General features: G+C 41.2%; 2 protein-coding genes across 2 annotated transcripts; both read right to left on the reverse strand.

Moving 5' to 3' along the window:
• Nucleotides 1–5163: 5163 nt before the first annotated feature.
• Nucleotides 5164–6294, reverse strand: LOC307249153 (putative nuclease HARBI1; the record flags this gene model as incomplete). Its single annotated transcript, XM_080025789.1, has 1 exon — nucleotides 5164–6294. One exon carries the CDS (start codon nucleotides 6292–6294, stop codon nucleotides 5164–5166), a length of 1131 nt encoding a protein of 376 aa, XP_079881915.1.
• A 6858-nt stretch (nucleotides 6295–13152) lies between these two features.
• Nucleotides 13153–22316, reverse strand: LOC307250026 (zinc-binding protein A33-like). The gene is made up of 3 exons (XM_080026955.1): nucleotides 22238–22316; nucleotides 15191–15255; nucleotides 13153–15102 (listed from the first exon to the last, which is right to left on the reverse strand). The coding sequence occupies exon 3, from the start codon at nucleotides 15083–15085 to the stop codon at nucleotides 13673–13675; it is 1413 nt and encodes a 470-aa protein (XP_079883081.1). The 5' UTR covers nucleotides 15086–15102; nucleotides 15191–15255; nucleotides 22238–22316; the 3' UTR covers nucleotides 13153–13672.
• Between the last annotated feature and the right edge of the window lie 1335 nt (nucleotides 22317–23651).

A 23651-nucleotide genomic window follows, 5' to 3' on the forward strand; every position in this document is an offset into this window, starting at 1 on the left:
TCCAATTTTTTTATGGTCAATGAGACCCAAGGCCTGAGGAAGCCCAAACACTAATATTCATATAAAGTGAGAGCGCCACCTGTCAAAACGCCTTCGCCGTAGCTTGGCGTCTTCTCCAGTAAACAGGAAGTAGCTGTAACTCCACTATACTCAGTCTGATCTTCTCAACATTTGATATGTTAAATGAGACCCAAGGCCTGAGTAAGCCCACACAATAATATCAAGAAAAAGTGAGAGCGCCTACTGCTGGGTCAAGTAAATATTGCATGCTACTTATTTACCTCCATTCTAATCCTGCATTTTGAATATTTTTTTTTCTCACAGTGGAGATAAGCCACACATCCTCAAATAGTTTATTTCTATTGTTTTACTTGATCATCTGTTCAAGGATATTGCCTATATTGTTTTATTGTATGTGTTGTTCAAACACATTGACTATATTTAAATAGTTCAAATGACTTTCACCCTGTAATAAAGTTGCCTATGAATTTTGATAATTATTTAATGTATAGGTTATTTTTTTGTTGGAGAAGATGAAAGGTCGAGATAGAATTCCAGTACTTGGTTGAACTATTTCTCTCAACATTAAAATAGATGTACAGGCCTGCCCACTAGATATCAGTATTACATTACAAATGGAGAGGACATATCCGTGAGTGGATGAAAACCTTAAGCCTATATATTTTGTATTGTATTTGTTTAAACAAATTCACTATAAAAATACTATTTGAATTTTTCTTATGGTATAAATGACCAATATCCCTCCAATATAACTATTACGGGAGATAAAACAGATCTTTAGTTTTTAATAAGGTTACAACTACATCCAGAGCAATACAATCCTTTTGGATTAATGATAAAATGAAGCCATAATCTTATTGTGATGGTGTTTTTCTTTAAATGTACAATTTAACACCTGTTAGGTAGACCTATTGTTGATTGATGACTGTTTTTTCAATGACATGTTTATAAGTGTTAGAAACGGCCTCATATTATGTGCATTACGGAGTAGACTAAAGATTTCAAGGAAATGTAACTAAAACTAAATAGAACACAAAGCCACTATGTAGTACATTAATTAGTAAGGTCAACAAATCACGGATTTGTCCTGTGGTGGTGTGAAGGTGGCAAAAGCAAACAAACAAGATGCAAGCAGAGCTTTTACAGCCCAACAGCTGAGCTGATCTCCTTCAGATGACGAATCTCCCAGGTCAGTTAACAATCCAGAGAAGTGGCAGAGGAAATTCTCCAGGACAGTGTGGAGGTGTCACAAAATGAATTATAATAAACAAAGACTAAATGACCACACACATGAAAGTCTGTTATTTCGTGCTTGATTATGACTATGGGGAAATAACTATAGTTGCCAACAGCAAATATACAAGTGTGAAATAGGTGCTTTTCACACCAGCTTCACAAATCCTACCTGTAATTCAGTCAGATTTCGGCGCATTCTCTAACCCGGTCGCCCGGAGCGCCGACGCCGGCCAGGTGCGAGGGCCCGTTCATCACTGCTTGCAGTTTTAATTTATTTTGTAATGAGTTGGTGTAGGCAGGAATCTGGGACTATGTTCCTGAACGCATCATGGCTGCTTAATAGATATAGTGCCGTAGAGACCTGGCTTGATATGGTCAATGTGGAATAAAAGTACAGTGAGAAGAATCCCACACGTTGCCTACAAAGTCTTCATGCTAACCGGAGCTATTGCTATCAGACCATAACTACAACCTGCACCATTCACCATACAAGGGAGAACTTTAACATTACAGAATCAACTACAGAGGCTACTACCAACAGCAACACTCACTGCAAAGGAGGATTCTCTAGTCCATTGTGACAGCCAGTGCTGCTGAATCCACTTCTGTAAATGTTGAGAGAGAAGAGCCCTATCAGCCATTCCCCATAAAGAATTTGAAATAAACAAGTTACTTTTACTTAGCACGTCTGGGGTCACGTATCTTGGGCTTGTTTTTCTAAGGTGCAGTTGTTTATTTGTGCTTTGAGGGCCTGTTCTCACGGTGAAAACGTGACAGTTTTCCCGTTTTTGGTTTTAAAAAAAAAAACCCTGTTCAGACACAATTTATCTGACATCTTCACCCGTGCACATGTTTTCAGAGGAAACGGGACGAAATCGCTGTAGTAAGCATGCCAGGCCAGCAGTGGGCGGTACAAGGTAGTAGTAAATAGCATTTCCGGTGCATCCGGTGTCGGCTGTAAGAATTGAATAAAAAGGCGCGCCTGCGCAAGAACGATTCTTTTTCTCAGCTCTGAGAAAAACAACAACAAACATGGCGACCAGTTTTGTGTGGACCGACGATGAGGTGGAGCTGCTTTTAAGAGTGACCCTGGACTACAAGACGACGAAATGGCAAGAGAACACTGACTGGGAATCGTGCCAGTCTAAGTATGTGGACATTTTGGCGTCCTTTTTGGAGCAGTATCCGCCGGGCGGAGTGGCTGGAGAGAAAGACTTCCCCCACGACAAAGGGACCATTTCAAAAGTCCAGCTAACATCTAAGCTAAAGGCCATCCGTGGTAAATATAGGAAGGCAGTTGACTCTGGTCGACGGAGTGGTAATGGACGTGTAGTTTTACTTTTCTTCGAGCTGTGCGAGGAGTTGTGGGGTGGTTCGCCTGCAACACGCCGCTTAGCGTCCGGCATTGAATCGTCCGATCTTCCGGTCAACTCGGACAACACATCGGCTTCCAGCACTCGGTGTTCATCACCTACTCCAGATTCTCCTTCTCCATCGACCTCAAGCGCCGAGTCTGTTGGCTGCAGTTTACCACAGGAAGAAGTGAGGACGCGAAGACATTTGCTCCAAGTAAGTTTGTTAATTACTGTTTAGCATCACATATTTTAGGATTTGTTTTATACTGTATGCTAACGCTGGTGCTTTCATGCACGTTTTATACAACTCCCCGTACATTATGACCGCTATGAACCTTAAAGTGTATAGTTTATTTTGATATCATTAGTTTACACATGTGGTTAAAGTTGTTGCTCGCAATACATGGAAGTGTGGTGCAGTATTTAATGAAAATGTTTTGACTGTGCTTCTTTCCAGGCAAAGCTCAACAGCCACAGAGGGGACAGGCTCAAGAGGAGAGTCCACACTGATCCAGCTGTGCTGGAGGACCTCCAAATAAAGAGGCAGATGTTGGACCTTCTTAGGGAGTCTGAGAGGAACAACACAGAGAGGTTCAACAGACTAGCGGACAATGCTGACGCCATGACTAGCACCATCAACGACGGCATGGCTCTACTGAGGCATCTTATTACCCAGCCACAACCCCCCGCTGCATTTTCTCATGGCGCCGGACACACCCATGGGAGAGGACTTCCTCCCGGGCTGTTGCAAACACCTCAGTACCACACGCCTGCACCGTACACACATGCACAGTACACACCGGCACAGTACACACCGGCACCCACTCGCACAACTCCCACCTCACCAACGCAATATTCGTACAGACGCACACTAATGGCAGAATATGATGATGTTGTGAGCCAGTAAAACTGTATGCTCCAGGACTCTGACAACTCTGACCAGTCAATATAAACTCCATTGGCTGGTGCACTGACACTTTTTAAACTCCATTGGCTGGTGCACTGACACTTTTTTAAACTTGAAACTACCTTTGTGTTTACTGTGATGGCATTGCGATACATTGAATATGCACTGTTGTAAAAGTGTAACTATTTTTCACGTACATATATTTAGAGACTGATGCTGCAGATGCTTCTTTGTAAAAAGTGATCCTTTCAATAAAAAAATTGGAACAAGTTGGTACATTTTATTTCACCCTCGACACAGATGTATCTTAACCACTGATATATATACCAGGTGTTTAATAAAAGAAAACTGCAGGGCATTAATTACACCTGCAACAATAACCTGACCTACAAAAAATAATCAACTGCCTTCATAAACCACCTCATGTTTACTGTCCTGGAATAGCAGCACATGGGGATATCTAACTTTAAACTGGATTAAACTGTTTTGCACTGAGTTGGGTCAGTAAATGCTCCACACACTACTGTTCCAAAACCGGATTTTGTAGATTGGAATCAGATCAAGTAGTCTGGGATGCTGGACAGTGTGTGAATGACCACTCTCGTTTGCCTTTCTACATTTGAAAAACTGCACTTGAGATCACATAAACCACCTGGTACTAACATCAACATCTCAATGGATAAAAATGTGTCATAACTGTTCAGGCTGGGCAGAAGTATGTGCTAACTGTCCTGTGGATGTCTCTCCCCATTCTCTCAAAAGTGCAGCTCAAGTACAAGCCATTCACACAGTAAAGAGGTCAATCGAAGGTTCTGGAGTGATCAGGAAATTGTACCTAAAATACCACTTATTACAGCTAAAAAATATATACAAAATAAAAATATATGATGCTGCAATCCACTGGAAAGTAAATGGTGAAAAAGTTGAGACATGTAACATAGGCTATCTGTACACAAGGATCCATATTGACAGGCAAAAGGCACCTGTCAATATGATTTTACAAGTATAGAGTAGAAATACTTAAATGTTACCTGAGTGAAAATAAGTAATCAGGGAAAATGTACTTAAAGTCAATACTCTCACTGATATTACTTTGAGTACTAGATATAATGTCCCATTACATTAGATTACATTTACATTGACTAACTTCAATGGATTTCATGTGCACGTAGGCCTATACTGTTGGTTAATATACAATATTGCTTAACCTCATTTTCATGTGCAAAATGTTTTAAATTAAAGTAACCAGTAACTTACATAATAGATTTAGTGGAGTAACAAGGACATTTCTCATTGAAAGTAAAGTACTCGTGTCTTTTAAACAGTACTAGTATAAAAGTGAGTATATGCATTGCCCCTCTGGCATCAATATTGCAGTTTTCCCAGGATATGTCTTGCTTTTAAAATGATATTGGGAAGAAAAGACTGATGCTTCAGATGCTCATTTGAAAATCTTTATTTTTTCTCCAAATGAAAACAAGTTTGGATGTTGCAGTGTTTTCAACATTTCAAAAAAATCCACACAAATAACATTCAAATTGTTATAGATGTCATGTGTTCAATAATAACAAAATCACAATATTCACCATAACCTTAGAAAAAAAGAAACGCAATTATGTTGCTGTTTTTGCAGACTCATAACTCTTAAGGGTCCAGGAACCTGGTGAGGATTCTTCTGACTCTCTTGCCACCACCCTCGTTACAGCCGGTCAGATAGTTGTTGCTCTGTGCTGGGGGCTGGTAATCTTGATCACACTGTATTGCTCCCAAAACCCTGTGTTCATCCACAGCCTCCTTATTAGCCTCACAAAAATTGTGAAGAACAAAACAGGCACCTATTACATGTGGCAAGTCATCAAGGTTTATGTCCATAGGCCGCCTCAGGCATGCAAACCTGGCCTTCAGGTGACCAAACGCACACTCAATCACCATGCGGGCTCTACACAGACAAAGTCCAAAATACTGTTCTTGAGGAGTAGATCCACCACTAGCATATTCCTTCATCAGGTAAGGCATTAGCGGGTAGGCAGGGTCTCCGAGTAGAAAAATGGGTATGGCCTCCTCGTCATCAACAATCTGCTTTTCTAGTGCAGGGATCTTTCCAGTCTTGAAATAGGTATTCACATTTGAATTGGCAAAGACTCGTGCGTCATGAACACTCCCAGGCCACATCAAATTGATATCCATAAACCTGTACTGGTAGTCGCACACAGCTTGGACATTCAGGGAAAATTTCCCCTTCCTGTTTATGTAGTTCACAGAGCCATGAGATGGCTGCTTAATTTCGATGTGTGTTCCATCAACGGCTCCTAAACACTGAGGCATACCATGAGCACGTTCAAATCCGGATACTAGCACCTCGGCCTCGGGCTCAGTAAAAGGCAGCTTCATGTATTTTGGACCAAGGTGGACGTAGATGGCTGCACAAGTTCGCCTTACAATAAGAGACACAGTCGGTCGCGCCAAGCCGAACGCATTAGCAGTTTTGCGTAGTCTTCCTTCGTCGCTTAAATAATACAATGTGCACGCCACCTTTTTAAGGACTCCAACCGGTGTTCTCATGTTCGTAGTTTCCCCTTCGATGTAAGGACAAAGTTCTTCGCTCAGAGCAACGAGGCTGGCCTTGGACATTCGAAAGTTTTCCATCCATTCACTGTCGTCAACAATGCCATCCACAAAGTCATCCCACCACTGGCTTGTTCTCCCAGGTCTTGTCCAAAAGCGCCTTTTCGTTGCCCTCCTCCGACGTATAGGTGGATTGAGAATTCGGCCCATGTGTATATTCCGTGTCCGCTGTTCACAGCATTGGTGCAGCCATTCCATATTTTGTTGTCGGAGCGATTGTAGGCGCGATAACAAAATCAGCAACAGCACAGCGAATACAGCTCGGTGATCCGCCATTGTTGTTGTTGTTTTCCAACTGGCGCACATGGACCTACAAAGACGGCGCATGCCCATTTATCTCCAAACGCAATGCGCATGTGTGAGGGTGGAGCCGTGACGTCAGCGTTACCAGGGGAAATGTTTTCGGTGTTCACATGAAACCAAAACCGTTGTGTTTTCCAAAAAATCCTCCCTGGGAGTAGATCTCAAAAATTTGCGGTTTCATGCCTGCGTTTGCTGTTATCATGGACATGATATAGTGCAACCGCAGGAATTTTTCCGCGTTTGCACCGTTTCGTGTTGCCGTGAGAACAGGGCCTGAGTGAGCTCTAACTAAGACCCTGTTTCCACCTGGCATTAACATCTGACTTTTTGAATCTGGTTACAAGTGGACAGCTCTCAGTCCGTGTGTTCCCACTTGTATTTTCAAATGTGACTTCTCTGTCTACTTGTGATCGGATTCCATTTACCCGCGCTGTATTTAAATCAACACGTTCATCATTTCCGTTTGCATTGGTGTTTTTAACCGGTGGGGTTCAAACATGTAAACATACAGGGCTGTACAGTGCCACAGTTTTAATCGCATTTGCTATTAAAATGCATTACATGCGAAGATAATACCAGTCTAGGTTGACGAGATATGCTACCGTCTCATTTAGACAAGGAGGCGCGATGCACAACACTGCTTAGCGGGCTCTCGCCAAATGCGGGACATATCATAGATAGTATATAAAAGTAAAAACTCTTAGGCGAGTAAGTTATTACGCCTCTTTGGCTGGTGAAAGATGTGTGTTTGCCGGGCGGCTTTTCTAACGTCTGCTACACTCTTGTCACCACCACCAGTAGGCTACACGGGCGGCTTTCTGCATGCAGTTAAGATAGGCTACTGTTTATGCGAACAGAATATTTCCTGTGCGCCTTCACATTAAAAGCATGTTACTAGCCAAACGCGAGTTGACTTTTATTCTTAAGCAGATAAGAACAGGAAGTAGTTGCCCTGCAGCTCTCCCGTCAATAGCAGCGATTTCCGTGTTTTCAGATTTACGCAGTGAAATGAAAACAGAGGAGTAAACTTGTCATTTGCAACTCGTTCATGAGGCGTCTATAAAAGCTGCATGAACGCCAGTGATGCATTTTCAACGTATTTCCGCTCAGGCAGGGGGTGGCAGTTGAATAGGAGGTCCCTAAAGTGGACAGAGTCACATTCGTGTTTCCACTACCAAATGAATGTGGATACAAGCGACACAAGCGACGTAAACCACCTCCGAATGTGGTTTTTGTGATCCGATCTCAATGCGTCTTGAGAGTGTTCTCACCTGTAGTTAGAGCTGTATTCATGTGATCGGATCACAAAAACCACATGTTAATGCCAGGTGGAAACGGGGTCTAAGTAGTTGGTTCTGATATGTTAACAAGGTAAGGAGGAAGACAATAGGCTCGTCTGAGAGGAGCTGCAACACGCCTCAAAACACAAGTAGACGGTTAGTCGGGGGAGGGACCAAAAACAGTGACTTGAAATACTGCAATTGAAAAGAAACTGAAAGAGAAAACAACAAGAAATACTTCTAAAGTATGGAGCACAACTCAAAACAAGAAACAAGATATAACCCCATAAATCTTTTGCCAGTTCCTACATTTCATTTTAGCATACATGATGAACACAGAAGATACTTTACTGATCAAACAAATGGGGCTTAGTAGTTCACCCTTAACTACACTTATATGATAGATGGATTAACCAAAACACTTTTAAACAGTAAGTTTCAGTCCAGCATATGTCTGCTTGTTATTTTTCATTCTTTAGCTCACACTGTCGGTTATGGTTTACTGACACTGGAGCCTGTTTTAATATCCCCATGTCCACCGCAGGAACAGTGATGCAAACAGACGTTAAGTAAAGGGAAAAGTTTGGACCTGAACATGGACATCTTTGATTTCCACTCACGCACAAAAGATAAAAATAAAAGACAAACCCAGAACATACAGATAAGAACCTTGGCGACACGGTTTAGTGATTACGTATGAAAGAGCAGGAGCCTTTAGTAAAAGTTCACTCCAGATATGGGCGGTGTAGCTCTGAGACTCTGCTGTGTGTAAGTCAAGCTGAGGCTAATACTGTAGGCTACATGTCCTGCTGGGAGTTTGAAAGATAATAACGACCACTATCTTTTGTAGAAAACGACATATACAACAGTACCTGTACCAGAGGCGAGTTGACGGTACAATGTAGCGGGAAAGAGCCATAACAGTAAACAGTAAACGCGGGAGTCGGCGCCATGTTAGTTTCTTTACTACACTTTCGTGAAAGTAAGACAAACGCCGCTCATTTCACTATATTACCTTAAACTAAAACGATCTCTCAACATTCGTTAACAAACTACAACAATCACGGTGAGGTTTAGAAACATTACCAACCTGATAAATAAAGATGAGACGGCGAAGAGGCTTGCGTTGTCTGCTGAATCTTGCAATGTTGTGAGAACATATCGCGCATGCGCAGCTCCTAACCAGATTCTTCTTCTCCTTCATATGGACTTCCGTCAGTGTAGACGCTGGGCGCATTACTACCACCCAGTGGTCAAAGTCGAGACACTGCAGGTGAACGGGGTAACATTTTAACTTATAGATATCATGAAACTTTGATAATATTTAACCAATTATGGGTCAATTTGCATCTCGTTAAAAACCAAAGATCTAGCTGTTGGATAGAGCCAGAGTTCAAATATTTATTTCATTTTATAACATATTTGTGTCCTACGTTTTAACAGAAGATTTTGACACAGCCTTTTTTCATCTCATGAATAAAAAAATATTATTATTATATTATATAATATTATTTACAGGTTTTTATTATGTCTTAAATGTAATGACTAATGTCTAATCTTCATGTATTTTATGCCCCTGTAAAGCACTTTGAATTACCTTGTCTGAATTGTGCTAAAAAAAAATGATTTAATAGCGTTATTCCAGACTGTAACATAATGAAATGTGTAAAAGTGAAGCACAGTGAATGCTTTCCTTGTGCACTGTACAGAAACAGGTTTTACAACACAGTGATTCAGCAGACAGATTGATCTCACAACGCCAATCAAACATCTGCAGTAGCGTAAACAATCATTCTTGTTCAAAAACAGATTACTCATAAAAATGACAGTATTCTCAAAATGTAAAAGAAAATACAGATACTGTCTCAAAGTATTGACCAAACTTAGACCCAGAAATCACCTTTACACACGTTTGTGAGCATCACAGTAGAAACATTGAATTCTGAAAAGTACTAACTTTTTGAAGCTGCAGTGTCAAGTTAAGGTGTTCTTTGGCCTCATCCACCACTGGCTCAAGACATTTAGGCCCAATCTAGATCCACCCCCTACACCCTCTCCCTATCCACTATCCCTCCATTTGCGCGTTCGCGGGGAGGGCCCGCCATATTGAGTGTCGTCCCAAACCACCGAGCCTCGAGTGTAAGTGGGTTATAAAGCCCTCGATCACCGAGTCTGCATCGATGTTGGCTCAGCCCTACGTTTGACACAAGTGTCCGCCAATCAATTATGTCCGGAATGGAAGAGCCAACCTACAAATGAGAGTTCCATGGAGTTTGTTTGCCGAATTATAAATGAAACGTTCTCTTACCTCAAAAAGACATTTGATTGATTATTTTTATGCAAAGCCCTAAATGACGGAACCGGAGGGTAGCCTACAATATCGGAACAAACATGTTTTACACTTACTGGCCCTCATTTATCAAACTTGCGTGGAAACTGGTGCAGATTCTGGCGCAAATACCTCCCTACGCCAGGTATCGCGTGGGATTTATCAAACAGTATCTCCAACCAACTAGGGGTGCGGGCATAATATTTATAGTGGTAGAGGAGAAAAAGACGCACCATCTGTCCGATAATGGTCCCCATAAAAGAAATACACGTCTGCAGAGATTTGAATGATTAGAATGTATTGGCCCTTTTAGATAGCACTACTCAAAAGGGTTTTAAAAACTAAAAATAACACATTTTGCGTTGTACTGTATGACAGCATGCGCTTGGCACGAGTGGTCAGCCCGGCCGTCAGCTGCACAAGCTGACCCGGCAACGATCAGCTGTGAGAGCGCCCACTGTCCTGCTCCACCAGCAGATCGGAAAAACGTGCCGGTTAACAGTGAAAATAAATCGCTCGCTTAAAGGTACAACGAGTAAGTCGGCACGTTGGCGACACCTTTGAACAAAAGCGGTAGTATTTTTACGACGCCAGCTGTCGTGAAGCTGTTTTCTAGCTCGTGCAGGGCCTCAAGATTCAAATAATCAGGAAGCAATATAGTGCGTGTCCGTGTGTTGAAAGTGTGAGGGCACCGGACTCTTTTCGGCTCGGTGAGAGTGGTTAGTGACACAGCATCAACTACACCTGACCTGATTGCAATGAGTTGATCCATTGTCACCTCTCACGGAGCTGAACGAGTATGTGTCCCCAGTCCCCACACAAAGCGAATGAACGAGAGACGGCAGTTAGTTATGGATCACGATGAGGTAATGTGTTTATGTTGTTGTAAATAATGACTATTTCAGATGAATAATGGTCATCTGATGATGCTGGTGAGGCAAAGTAAACTTTGTTTTAGTAGGCTACCGCTCATTCATTTAGGAGTAAACACTGCAGTCTAGGTTCGCTGCGTGAAATTGTGTATACGTTGCTTGGCAACGCCCTCCCGCCCGCCTATCACTCTCCCTTTGAGCTTTTCTTCATTGCATTTTATTTTTTTTTCTTTGATGGTTCAGCCCCGTTATCAGTCATTATGACGACAAATAACTGTCTCAAACAAGGCTCCCGCTCCCCTTCTAGGATGACCAGATCGCATTTCCATTACTTTTCACACGTCCCGCAAATTGAGACGTTGTCCCGCATTGTTATTGAAAGTGAGCCCCCCTTTTTAAATGCGTGTTTTATAATCTGGCATTTATCCGATAGCTGTCAGGAGACAGCAGTCTCCGTTTGTCTGTGTGTGTGTTTGTCTGTGTGTGTGTATCGGGCTGCTGGGCTCAGTGGCTCTGTGAAGGTGCTGCCTGCAGTGCTTCAACGTTCACTTTCCTGTTACTTCAAAATAAAAGCCAACTCACGTTTGTCAAGTGAAATGCTAATGTGAAGCCAGTGAAATGCTTTTAATGTGAAGCCGCAGCCTTAATGCTCTATTTGTTTAACAGTAGCTAACTTAACTGCTGCACGCTGATCTAAAGATAGTGTTTTTTTAATTTAGAAAGCCGTGTCTCTGGCATTACCGGTGGTGACACGAGTTTATTTTGCTAAAAAAACGGCACTTTGTCCCGCATTGTCCCGCACAAACGTAGTCTTTGTCCCACATCTGGTGAATTGGGATCTGGTCTCCCGCTCCCCTTCCCTCACCTGGAGTGATAGGCTTTTCAATTCACGTTCCTGCGCCACACTGAAATCTGCGACCAATACGGATATGTGACCATAGAGCATGCACGCGTGAACCGAAAATCGGACTGGGTGTACGACCAGATCAAATGCAGTAATAAAAACTATATAAAAACGTCTTTCTTTGCACTGATGGTCTCGTTTGCTGTTAAAGGTAATTTATGATTATCAGAGGAAAAATTAGGCTGTTCAAAAGATATTTAAATGTTACTCGTTGCCGCTTTAAGCGATCAATGACACATTAAAAGAGGAACTAACATCTAAAAAGTGTGTCAAATGACTAAAATGTTAAACTGAATGTTGTGCCGTGTATTTTTTATCATAAAGAGCAGTGTAGGCCTACTACATATTTAATACTTAGGCTAACATTTTGAATGAATGCAGCCCCCGTGCCTCAGTGTCCCCCCAGCTGCTCCAGACGGAGACAACTGCCCTTACGCAGTCCCATGCAGCGCTCCTAAGTGGCCGGTGTGTGCACTATTGAATCAGCTCTCCTACTCAGTTGCACACCATAAGCTGCACAATTTTAAGTGATTAATATCTTTATTTCGGTCTGAGCAAACACTGCATTTGTATTACCTTCTAATAATTGGCCAACAAAGTCATCGGCTACCCGGCACAGCCTGCACTGCGAGTCCATGCTGTTTACAAACCTGCGTACACGAGCTGAGAGCTGGCGTGGGATTTGAGCGTATCCTACGCTCACGTCCATATTGATAAATGCCGAGGTTTGCGTGGAAATGTGCGTACACCCACTTTTCTGGTCTACGCACGGTTGATAAATGAGGGTCGTTGAATTGATTATGCCACTTGTCTACCGTATTTTCAGGACCGTGGATAAAAGATAAAATGAAGCAGATGAAGAAAATGCCCACAAGTTAATAAGGGACAGTGATTATTATTTCCTTATATTGTTAGTAAGATTTGTGTTACTGTTATTTAAAGCCAATGAGGGGTAGTAATAGCGGCGGTGACGTCAGTCAGCTGGAGCGCATGACTTTTCTTATTTATGACCACCCTCGCAGTGCATTATAATTTATGCACGCTAATTAACTGCCGCGATTCGCGGGTCGTAATGGCAGATTAACGTATCATGACAAGTGGAATACATGCTTTAGCAGACTATTGTTCTTTTCCCTGGTTTTGTATGCTGTGCATGTAAACTAAAAGGATAATTAAACAGCGGATCAAACACCCACCCGTTTTCTCCACTACAAACTGAGCTGGTAAAATGTAGAATATGCAGTTAGAAAATGTTTAACAAAAAATAAATTATGAAGCCAAAAAAGCATGGGAGTGAGTTTGTTTTTATTCAATCAGGGTTCGACATAACCAACGGCCCGCTGGCCCAGGGCCAGTAAAATCATATGCAGGGCCAATCACAGTTCAGTATCTTTTTGTAGACTACATCATGGTTCATTGAAATGCGCGCTTAGAGACGTAATGAAAGCAGTGTTTATTTAAGACTCAATATAATAAACCTAATATAAAATATATTTTTTAATGAAAGGCCAGTGGACAACCGATGCGTGTGCGTTTTGACAGGCGGAGCAACAAGCGGGCGCACTCTCGCTCCGTTGGCAGAGCTGCCTACCGTCCGCCTGCGAGTCGACAAATCAATCGACTTACTTTGCCCCCTTTCTTTCTTCCCACAGCAGAGGTTGAGGTGCAGAAAATGAAGTGAAATCTGCGCTTTTCCTTTAGCTGCCGCCGTAATGTTGCAGTATTTCTATGTTGCTATACAGGGCTTATTCTAAGCTCATTAGGACCTAAGGACCCTCACTGGACTTGCCCTGAATGGGAATCGAACCTTGGTGTACCATACCAAGGTCACTGGAGTTGCTTACTGAGCTACTTGAAGACTTCCGCAAGACCTCCGTCCCACTGTCACACAGACCTTAACTGGTAATATCTTCACTTCAGCAGTCAAAAAGTATGGAAACATCCTCTCAGTGAAAGTGTGTGTGATGGTGTGTATGTGTGTGTTAGTGTCAGGATCAGAGAAGGACAGTTTCCCTCTGTCCCAGTCCAGATTCACTCTGATCCTCTGGAGATTCTCCTTCAATGGGACAACAGTTTTTCGACTGTGTGGTGAACGTGCTATGTATTCACCCTTATGGAACCCTAATCCCCATGTTCCAGTCAGTATGACTCCCTTCTGTATAACAGACTCTGTTATCACACCCAGCATCCAGACTTCACCGTCTCCAAACTGGACGTCCCAGCTGTGAGTCCCTGAGTCAAAGCCCTCAGAGCTCAGGACACAGGGGAAACTATCGAACCTCTCTGGATTATCAGGAAGCTGCTGTATGTCTTCTCCTGATTTCACACTGGTCAGATCTTCAGACAGGATGAGCATATCACCAGCAGTGTTTGGGTCCAGAACCAGAGGAGTGTAGGAGACCATGTCCTTCATCTTGTTCCAGATGTGGAAGGTCAGGTTGCCCACATGTTTGGCCTCGTCTATCAGAGCTCCTGAGAGCAGCTGTGGATCATCTGGCAGGGGGCGCTGCTGGACTCTTTCCACTGCAGCCTTGTAGTTGAGCAGGAATGAGACATGTTCAGCTTTCAGCTGCTCCTCTGTGGTTCTGACTGTGTCTGAAAGAGCTGCTATCTCTCTGCTCAGAGTCTCCATCTTCTCCTTCATCATCTGACTCTTCTGCTCCTCTTCCTCCCTCAGTGCAGCCATCCTGGCCTCCTCTTCCTCTTCTAGAAACTGGTGAAGCTTCTTAAACTGATCCTTGATCTGTGTCTCTGTGCGTCGGGCCTGGACCTTTATGTGGTCTGCTGTTTGATCAGACTTCACTTTTACTTCTTCAAAAAGCTTTAACTTCTCTTTTAAGGGCTCCAGAGATTCCAGAAGTTCCTTCTTGTGTTGTCGCGAAACATCAGCGATGGGTTTGAATCTGTGGCCGCTGTGTTTCTCTGAATCTCTACAGATCAGACAAACTGGCTGCTGATGGTCCAGACAGAAGAGTTTGAGTTTCTCAGAGTGCAGACTGCAGAGAGCCTCTGAAGCTTGCTCATCTCTCTCCATTAAGAAGGCCTCACACAGGTTCTTCAAAGCCAGGTTACAAGGAGGTTGGTTCTTTGAAGACACCGCCTTGCAGACTGGACACTGGCGTTCTGACTTCCCTCTCCACCATTCAGACAGACATTCTTTACAGAGGCTGTGGCTGCAAGACAGAAGAACTGGATTTCTAAAGATGTCTCTACAGATCGGACAGCAGAGATCATCATCAGATCTGGAAGCCATTTTGTCTCAGAGAGCAGCTGAAACAGACAGAAGAGTTAGGCATGGCTCCCCTTCCTCCTGTATTCACTTCTCTGAGATTGAATGATTCTTTTTAATCAAACTCACCTTTGGTGTGTGGCGTGTCGACAGGTTATACAGGTACCAGGATGAAGAACCCACAAACAGTTATCCTGAAATAAAGGAAAGAAAGATTAGACAGGAAAGAGTTTTTGATGGGTAGATAAATGAGTTTTCTCAGGAGCGTGGCTGGCGTCTCCCTCAGAGAGGGAAAGAAGCTTAGTCATCCCGAGATCAGAGTAGAGACACTGCTCCTTTGGTAGATATGAGCCAGTTGACGTGGTTCGTAGGGCTAAACCTAGGGTTGGACGGTAACACTGTATACTGGGGTATCTAAAATAGTAACGATATTAGTTTCTTTACCTTTCTTACAGGGAAAAAGATTCTGTGTAACGTGCAAAGGTTTATAATAAATGCCTTAGCAGTGTGTGTAGGTCTGTCAGCACCACTGGCTGTGTTGGTAGAAGCTACAGAGTGTTACAGGCTCTGCCTCCCCTGGTGGCCTGTTGGTTAGAATGATTGATCTGAGGTCGTTCAGCATGTGATCGGTAGGCTACAAGATTGACTCAGACACGTGTTGGTGCGATGGTAGTGCAGCCCTTGAAACAGGCATTTTTGTTGTTAGCGACTTGAAAGTGCCTTCACGCGCCCAGTTTAAATGTACAGTCAGGTTAAAGTAAAGCGCTTGTCCATTAACGCCACCACAATCACTCTCTACATCATTCCATTGTAAAGCTAAGGGCTACGAGCGGCTACAAGCCAAAAGCTTAACTGATTAAAGTCAGGAGAGGACGAAAAACAGTGACATGAAATATTTCAATTGAAAAGAAAATGAAAACATAGCGGAAATACTTCAAAAGTATGGAGCACAACTCAAAACAAGAAATAAGATAGAACCCCATAAAACTTATTTCAGCTTACACGTTGAACACAGAAAATCTTCTACAAATCAAACAAATGGGGCTTTGTATCTATTTTTTATTTAACCTTTAATTTTTCCAGATAAAACATTAAAGCTCCCATATTATACACTTTTCGGTTCTATTATACACCAGATATTATATGGTCTTAGTAGTCCCTAATAAGTTTTTCTTTAATTGTTTGCTGAAAAAAACTTTCAGATAATTTATTGTACTATGATGATTTGAGGGATGTATTGTTTACTACGATGTCTTCCATTTATGCTGATTTCTTTTGGTTCGACGACTATGAAAAACTTGAGTTGTGTTTTAAAAAGGGAACCTTTTATGTTGCAACCTTTCTCTGTAAAGCCTGGGAGAGAAGAAGAAGTATGTTGTTCAGAGACCCAGCTGTACAATATTCTGTATTTTGATTGTAATGTAGTATGTGATGGTGTCCTATAAACCCATGAGGGTTGGGCACTTTGAGTGCAGGACACAAAAACAAAAATAAAAATGAAATGAAATGAAAACTATGCTGATGTTCAGCTAATCTCACAATGGCCTATTTTTTTAAAAAGAGCTGCAGCTCCCCTCGTAAATATACAATCTTTGAGCTCCCCCCGCCCCCTGTCTGGAAGCGAAGCCAGATACGCCTCGCCCTCTGTCTGTCAGGGCCGTGGAACAATAAGAAATAGGGGTGTGGGCTGCACAGTGGAAGCTTCTGGCTTTCCAGTTTGTGAGGTCAGAAAAGGGGAGAATTCTGACTGGAGTATATTGGGGGGGAGGGGAGGGGGTTTCAGAAAGGGGGCGAGTGAGAAAAGGAGAGATTGTTATTTTTTAAAATATTTTGGCAGTCTCTAGGCACACCGTGCACCCATGGATATGTTAGAACACATTTATAAAGTGCATTTAGCATAATATGGGACCTTTAAGAAGCGTTTCTTATTTTACATATTGATCTGGTCCAAGAGGCCCCACCAGGAATACAAGCGTTATTCGCTTAGACAAATATACAAACAACGGATATACAAATGCACAGCCTATGTACAGAAAGAAAATAGAAAACAAAAATGGACTAGAAACTGTCTTGGGATGAGTGTAAAGGTCTAGACAGGGTGTAACAAATATGAAAGTTTGAATGAAAAAAATAAAATAACGACCACCATTTTGTGATAGAAAACGTTATTGATTGGTTGAGCCCACTGTTACCACAGAGACGTTTGCCGCCGCAGCAAACGTCTCTGTGGTAACAGCGGGCTCAACCAATCAGAGACGTCTCTCTGACAGTAGTATTCTTCTGTTTATTCTTTCTACCCGCGCTCGTGAATAAACTTAATAGTATTTTAAAAGAGAACAAGGAAGACGAGAGAATGGAGCCGAAAAGGAAAAAATACGCCTGTAAATTCAATGAAGAATGGAAGTCGGAGTTCGCTTTTCTTACAACAAGTTTTAAAGGTACTGGATATGCCTATTGTAAAGTCTTAAAGGTACTGGATATATGCCTATTGTAAAGTTTTAAAGGTATTGCATATGCCTATTGTAAAGTTTTAAAGGTACTGGATATATGCCTATTGTAAAGTTTTAAAGGTACTGGATATGCCTATTGTAAAGTTTTAAAGGTACTGGATATACCTATTGGAAAGTTTTAAAGGTACTGGATATGCCTATTGTAAAGTTTCAAAGGTACTGGATATGCCTATTGTAAAGTTTTAAAGGTACTGGATATGCCTGTTGTAAAGTTTTAAAGGTACTGGATATGCCTATTGTAAAGTTTTAAAGGTACTGGATATGCCTATTGTAAAGTTTTAAAGGTACTGGATATGCCTATTGTAAAGTTTTAAAGGTATTGCATATGCCTATTGTAAAGTTTTAAAGGTACTGGATATATGCCTATTGTAAAGTTTTAAAGGTACTGGATATGCCTATTGTAAAGTTTTAAAGGTACTGGATATGCCTATTGTAAAGTTTTAAAGGTACTGGATATGCCTATTGTAAAGTCTTAAAGGTACTGGATATGCCTATTGTAAAGTTTTAAAGGTACTGGATATGCCTATTGTAAAGTTTTAAAGGTACTGGATATGCCTATTGTAAAGTTTTAAAGGTACTGGATATGCCTATTGTAAAGTTTTAAAGGTACTGGATATGCCTATTGTAAAGTTTTAAAGGTACTGGATATGCCTATTGTAAAGTTTTAAAGGTACTGGATATATGCCTATTGTAAAGTTTTAAAGGTACTGGATATATGCCTATTGTAAAGTTTTAAAGGTACTGGATATGCCTATTGTAAAGTTTTAAAGGTACTGGATATGCCTATTGTAAAGTTTTAAAGGTACTGGATATATGCCTATTGTAAAGTTTTAAAGGTACTGGATATGCCTATTGTAAAGTTTTAAAGGTACTGGATATGCCTATTGTAAAGTTTTAAAGGTACTGGATATGCCTATTGTAAAGTTTTAAAGGTACTGGATATATGCCTATTGTAAAGTTTTAAAGGTACTGGATATGCCTATTGTAAAGTTTTAAAGGTACTGGATATGCCTATTGTAAAGTTTTAAAGGTACTGGATATGCCTATTGTAAAGTTTTAAAAGGTACTGGATATGCCTATTGTAAAGTTTTAAAGGTACTGGATATGCCTATTGTAAAGTTTTAAAGGTACTGGATATGCCTATTGTAAAGTTTTAAAGGTACTGGATATGCCTATTGTAAAGTTTTAAAGGTACTGGATATTATGCCTATTGTAAAGTTTTAAAGGTACTGGATATGCCTATTGTAAAGTTTTAAAGGTACTGGATATGCCTATTGTAAAGTTTTAAAGGTATTGGATATGCCTATTGTAAAGTTTTAAAGGTATTGGATATGCCTATTGTAAAGTTTTAAAGGTATTGCATATGCCTATTGTAAAGTTTTAAAGGTACTGGATATTATGCCTATTGTAAAGTTTTAAAGGTACTGGATATTATGCCTATTGTAAAGTTTTAAAGGTACTGGATATATGCCTATTGTAAAGTTTTAAAGGTACTGGATATGCCTATTGTAAAGTTTTAAAGGTACTGGATATGCCTATTGTAAAGTTTTAAAGGTATTGCATATGCCTATTGTAAAGTTTTAAAGGTACTGGATATGCCTATTGTAAAGTTTTAAAGGTACTGGATATGCCTATTGTAAAGTTTTAAAGGTACTGGATATGCCTATTGTAAAGTTTTAAAGGTACTGGATATGCCTATTGTAAAGTTTTAAAGGTACTGGATATGCCTATTGTAAAGTCTTAAAGGTACTGGATATGCCTATTGTAAAGTTTGCCGGGCGGATTTTTCCGTGGAGCACGGCGGTCGGACGGATATCAAACATCATGCTAATACAGACAAACATAAGAAGGCAGTAGATGCTTCAGAGTCTCAGCCAAGCATCGTTGGTCTGCTGGGGAAAGGGAGACCAGATGCAGTCATAGATGCCGAAACAAAAATGGCAATGTTGGTGGCAAAGAATAACATTCCTCTGAGCTTTACTGACGAAATAAATAAGTCAGTGAAGGACATGTTTCCTGACTCGGAAGTAGCAAAGAAGTATGCCTGTGGGAGGACCAAAGCCACACAGATAGTGAAAGGTAAGCCATTAAAATACCCTTAAAACATATAAACAATAATTTTTCGTAATGAAAATGAGACTTCTTACTTTTTTCATGTATCTTATATGTTATTTTGTATTGTATCTTGTACAGCACTTTGGTCAACTGATGTTGTTTTTAAATGTGCTGTAGAAATAATGTTTGACTTTGACTTTATAAAAACAAACCATGTAAGGATAATGTTCAAAGCTTTCTATTTACTATGTACATGGGAAAGGCTAATTTCACAGCCCATTTGCGGTGATGGTAAGAGTTTGACTTAAAAACTGTATTTTTACTAAACCCATTGATGACTATGGCAATCTAGGTGCATGTCCTTAAAGCTGCAGTGGATAATTTTTTCACTGTAATATTTGGCAAAACTGTCATAATAGCCATTCAGCTATATGTAGGTGAAGTGGTCTGAAAATATTTTTTCATCACTTTGCTGTTAGCAGGAGCTAACAGGAGACGTTCATTAGCAATGTCTTCACCAACAAACTATCTATACTGTACTATCTATGCAACGAACCCTCAATTTACCATTCCCGGATACCAACAACTAACACGGTGGGAGGACAGTGTGTACACAGAGACTGAGAAACACCGAGGAGGAAATGTAGTCGGGCGGCTGTTGCTGTATGAAGCCGCTCGGGGAAGACGTGTGGAAAGTGAGCCAGGAGAATGGGCTTCCTTTGGCTGTGCTTTAGCTGATAAACCAAGTTAGCACCGGTCGGATAGCATTAGTTAACTCACCCGGTTGTGTGCAGCCACCACCTCCATAATGAACCGAAACATAACTGCTAAGTCCGGGGAACTTTCACGAAAAGTACAACGAAGCACCGGTGTTTATCTACGCCGCCTCCCTGCTACACCGCTACCCGACAGTGTTCACCTGCTGGCCGGCTAGACTGCTGCTAACCCCCGGCGCCGTCCAACTGGCTTCCCCGTCTCCAGCGAAGCTACAACCGGCACGCTCCACTCCGGTTGTGTGCAGCCACCACCTCCATAATGAACCGAAACATAACTGCTATGTCCGGGGAACTTTCACGAAAAGTACAACGAAGCACCGGTGTATCTACGCTAGCCACGGTCCCGTCACAGCCAGGTAGGGTAATGTAGGATACTTGCCTTTATTTTGTACTGCCGTGCACACAATGGTGCTGTAAATGTGTTTGGTATGGTGCTCCCTTGCTGTTTGTGTGAATCTGCAATGCTGTTTTAAGGCTATTTGTTCCGTTTAGTTGCTGTTAATTTGTCTTTTGGCACAATTGTTGGCCGTGTTGTTGTTGTTTTTGTGCGGACATGATCGCTGTTGTGTCGGGTCGGCCAAGGTTGATTAGGGGAATAAATATATCGGGGATGGGGGGGAGACACTAGGTGCGTTGGGTGCAACATGAACGCGCTTAGCTGTCGTTCAGAGGGAGGAGCTGCAGCAGGTAGAGCGTTGCGAAAACAGCCGTTGGGATCCCAACGGCTGAAATTATCCACTGCAGCTTTAATGCCTGAGGGTTTTCTGAAAAAATAGTATGAATTGTAAAGTCTACCAAAACCTTAATATCTAAGCCTGTGTAGCACATAGAAACATGAAATAAAATACATTTAAAAGTTAAGGTTTTATTTAAACATGCTCCCTTAGCGCTTACAAACCAACACATTTTTCTAAAAATCGTCTAAACAAGAAACAAGATATAACCCCATAAATATTTTGCCAGTTCCTACATGATGAACACAGAAGATACTTTACTGATCAAACAAATGGGGCTTAGTAGTTCACCCTTGACTACACTAATATGATAGATGGATTAACCAAAACACTTAAACAGTAAGATGCAGTCCAGCATATGAACGACGTCATTGAAAATGAGGGCCACCCCTCAATTGGTCTCTCGAGGATAAATAAAAGTTAAATGAAAATGAAATGAAATGTCTGCTTGTTATTTTTCATTCTTTAGCTCACACTGTCGGTTATGGTTTACTGACACTGGAGCCTGTTTTAATATCCCCATGTCCACCGCAAGAACAGTGATGCAAACAGACGTTAAGTAAAGGGAAAAGTTTGGACCTGAACATGGACATCTTTGATTTCCACTCACGCACAAAAGATAAAAATAAAAGACAAACCCAGAACATACAGAGAAGAACCTTGGCGACACGGTTTAGTGATTACGTATGAAAGAGCAGGAGCCTTTAGTAAAAGTTCACTCCAGATATGGGCGGTGTAGCTCTGAGACTCTGCTGTGTGTAAGTCAAGCTGAGGCTAATACTGTAGGCTACATGTCCTGCTGGGAGTTTGAAAGATAATAACGACCCCTATCTTGTGTAGAAAACGACCTATACAACAGTACCTGTACCAGAGGCGAGTTGACGGTACAATGTAGCGGGAAAGAGCCATCACAGTAAACAGTAAACGCGGGAGACAGCTTTCGGTGCAACACCGGCGCCATGTTTGTTTCTTTGCAGCTACACTTTAGTGAAAGTAAGACAAACTCCGCTCATTTCACTATATTACCTTAAACTAAAACGATCTCTCAACATTCGTTAACAAACTACAACAATCACGGTGAGGTTTAGAAACATTACCAACCTGATAAATAAAGATGAGACGGCGAAGAGGCTTGCGTCGTCTGCTGAATCTTCCAATGTTGTGAGAAAATATCGCGCATGCGCAGCTCCTAACCAGATTATTCTCCTTCATGTAGACTTCCGTCAGTGTAGACGCTGAGCGCATTACTACCACCCAGTGGTCAAAGTCGAGACACTGCAGGTGAACGGGGTAACATTTTAACTTATAGATATCATCATGAAACTTTGCCAGTTGATTAGCCTAATGATGAGGAGCTATTTTTCTGTGCAATGTATTTTCCCCAGAATGTTTGAATGTATCTATAGGCCTACGGAAATTTGGCAATATCTAACCAATTAATTGTACATTTGCATCTCGTTAAAAACCAAAGATCTAGCTGTTGGATAGAGAGAGAGTTAAAATCTTTATTTCATTTTTACAACATATTTGTTTCCTACGTTTTTACAGAAAATATTTAGATACAGCATTTTTAATCTCATGAATAAAAAATTATTATTATCATATTATATAATATTATTTACAGGTTTTTATTATGTCTTAAAGCTGCAGTTGAGAGTTTTTTCACTGTAATATTTGGCAAAACTGTCATAATAGCCATTCAGCTATATGTAGGTGAAGCAGGGGCTGATCCACGGGTGGGCCTGGTTGGTACAGGCCCACCCAATCAGATTCATGAAAAAAAAAAAAAAATGTTTAATGGTCTTTTCTTATACAATAGGCTATATGTTTTTTTCTTGAAAACATTTATAATTTAAAATATTTACAGTAGCTACCAAAAAATAATAATATTCAGAAACCCCTCTCGTAGCCTACTCATTAGTTCTGTCCAGTGACGTCTTTAAGCAACATCATGGTCGACGCAGACAGCGGATGGCGGTTTCATGCACCATCAGATAGCACCTTCAATTAGCAATGGCTAAGCAGCTCCTTACTGTATGGCCTTAGATCAGTCTCAATGTTAATGAATGCACAGAGAAGGATTCACACTTGTATTTTGTGATTTATATATAAATGACTCTCTTCTCACAAATACATTTCAATGCACACACAAATGAAAACCGTCATATATAAATGTAAAATAAATCCATCTATAATAAAAAGTTTCACAAACACATTTCCGATCCACACACAAATGTGTCTTGTTTTAAACAAATGTTATATAAATCCATAAATATATTAATTATATTATTATATTAACAGACAGACAGACAGACAGACAGACAGACAGACAGAGAGAGAGGGGAATGACATGCAGAGAACGACCCGGCTGGATTCCAACCCTGATTCATTGTTTATTATTCGTAATGGAGGTAACAAGTGATTTGAGGTCAAATGGCCCAGCACACTAGGTGTGAGCCAGCAGAGTGTTAGCTAGTAAATGGGACTGGCAAAATGTTAAAAATAAAGCCCTTGT

This window comes from Ammodytes marinus (genome assembly GCF_949987685.1).
Source record: "Ammodytes marinus genome assembly, chromosome: 4".
Taxonomy (NCBI): Eukaryota; Metazoa; Chordata; class Actinopteri; order Uranoscopiformes; family Ammodytidae; genus Ammodytes; species Ammodytes marinus.

What these genes read in the sequence shown, in the direction of transcription:
- LOC307250026 (XM_080026955.1), bottom strand. Translation starts at nt 15,085, where the DNA reads ATGGCTTCCAGATCTGATGATGATCTCTGCTGTCCGATCTGTAGAGAC.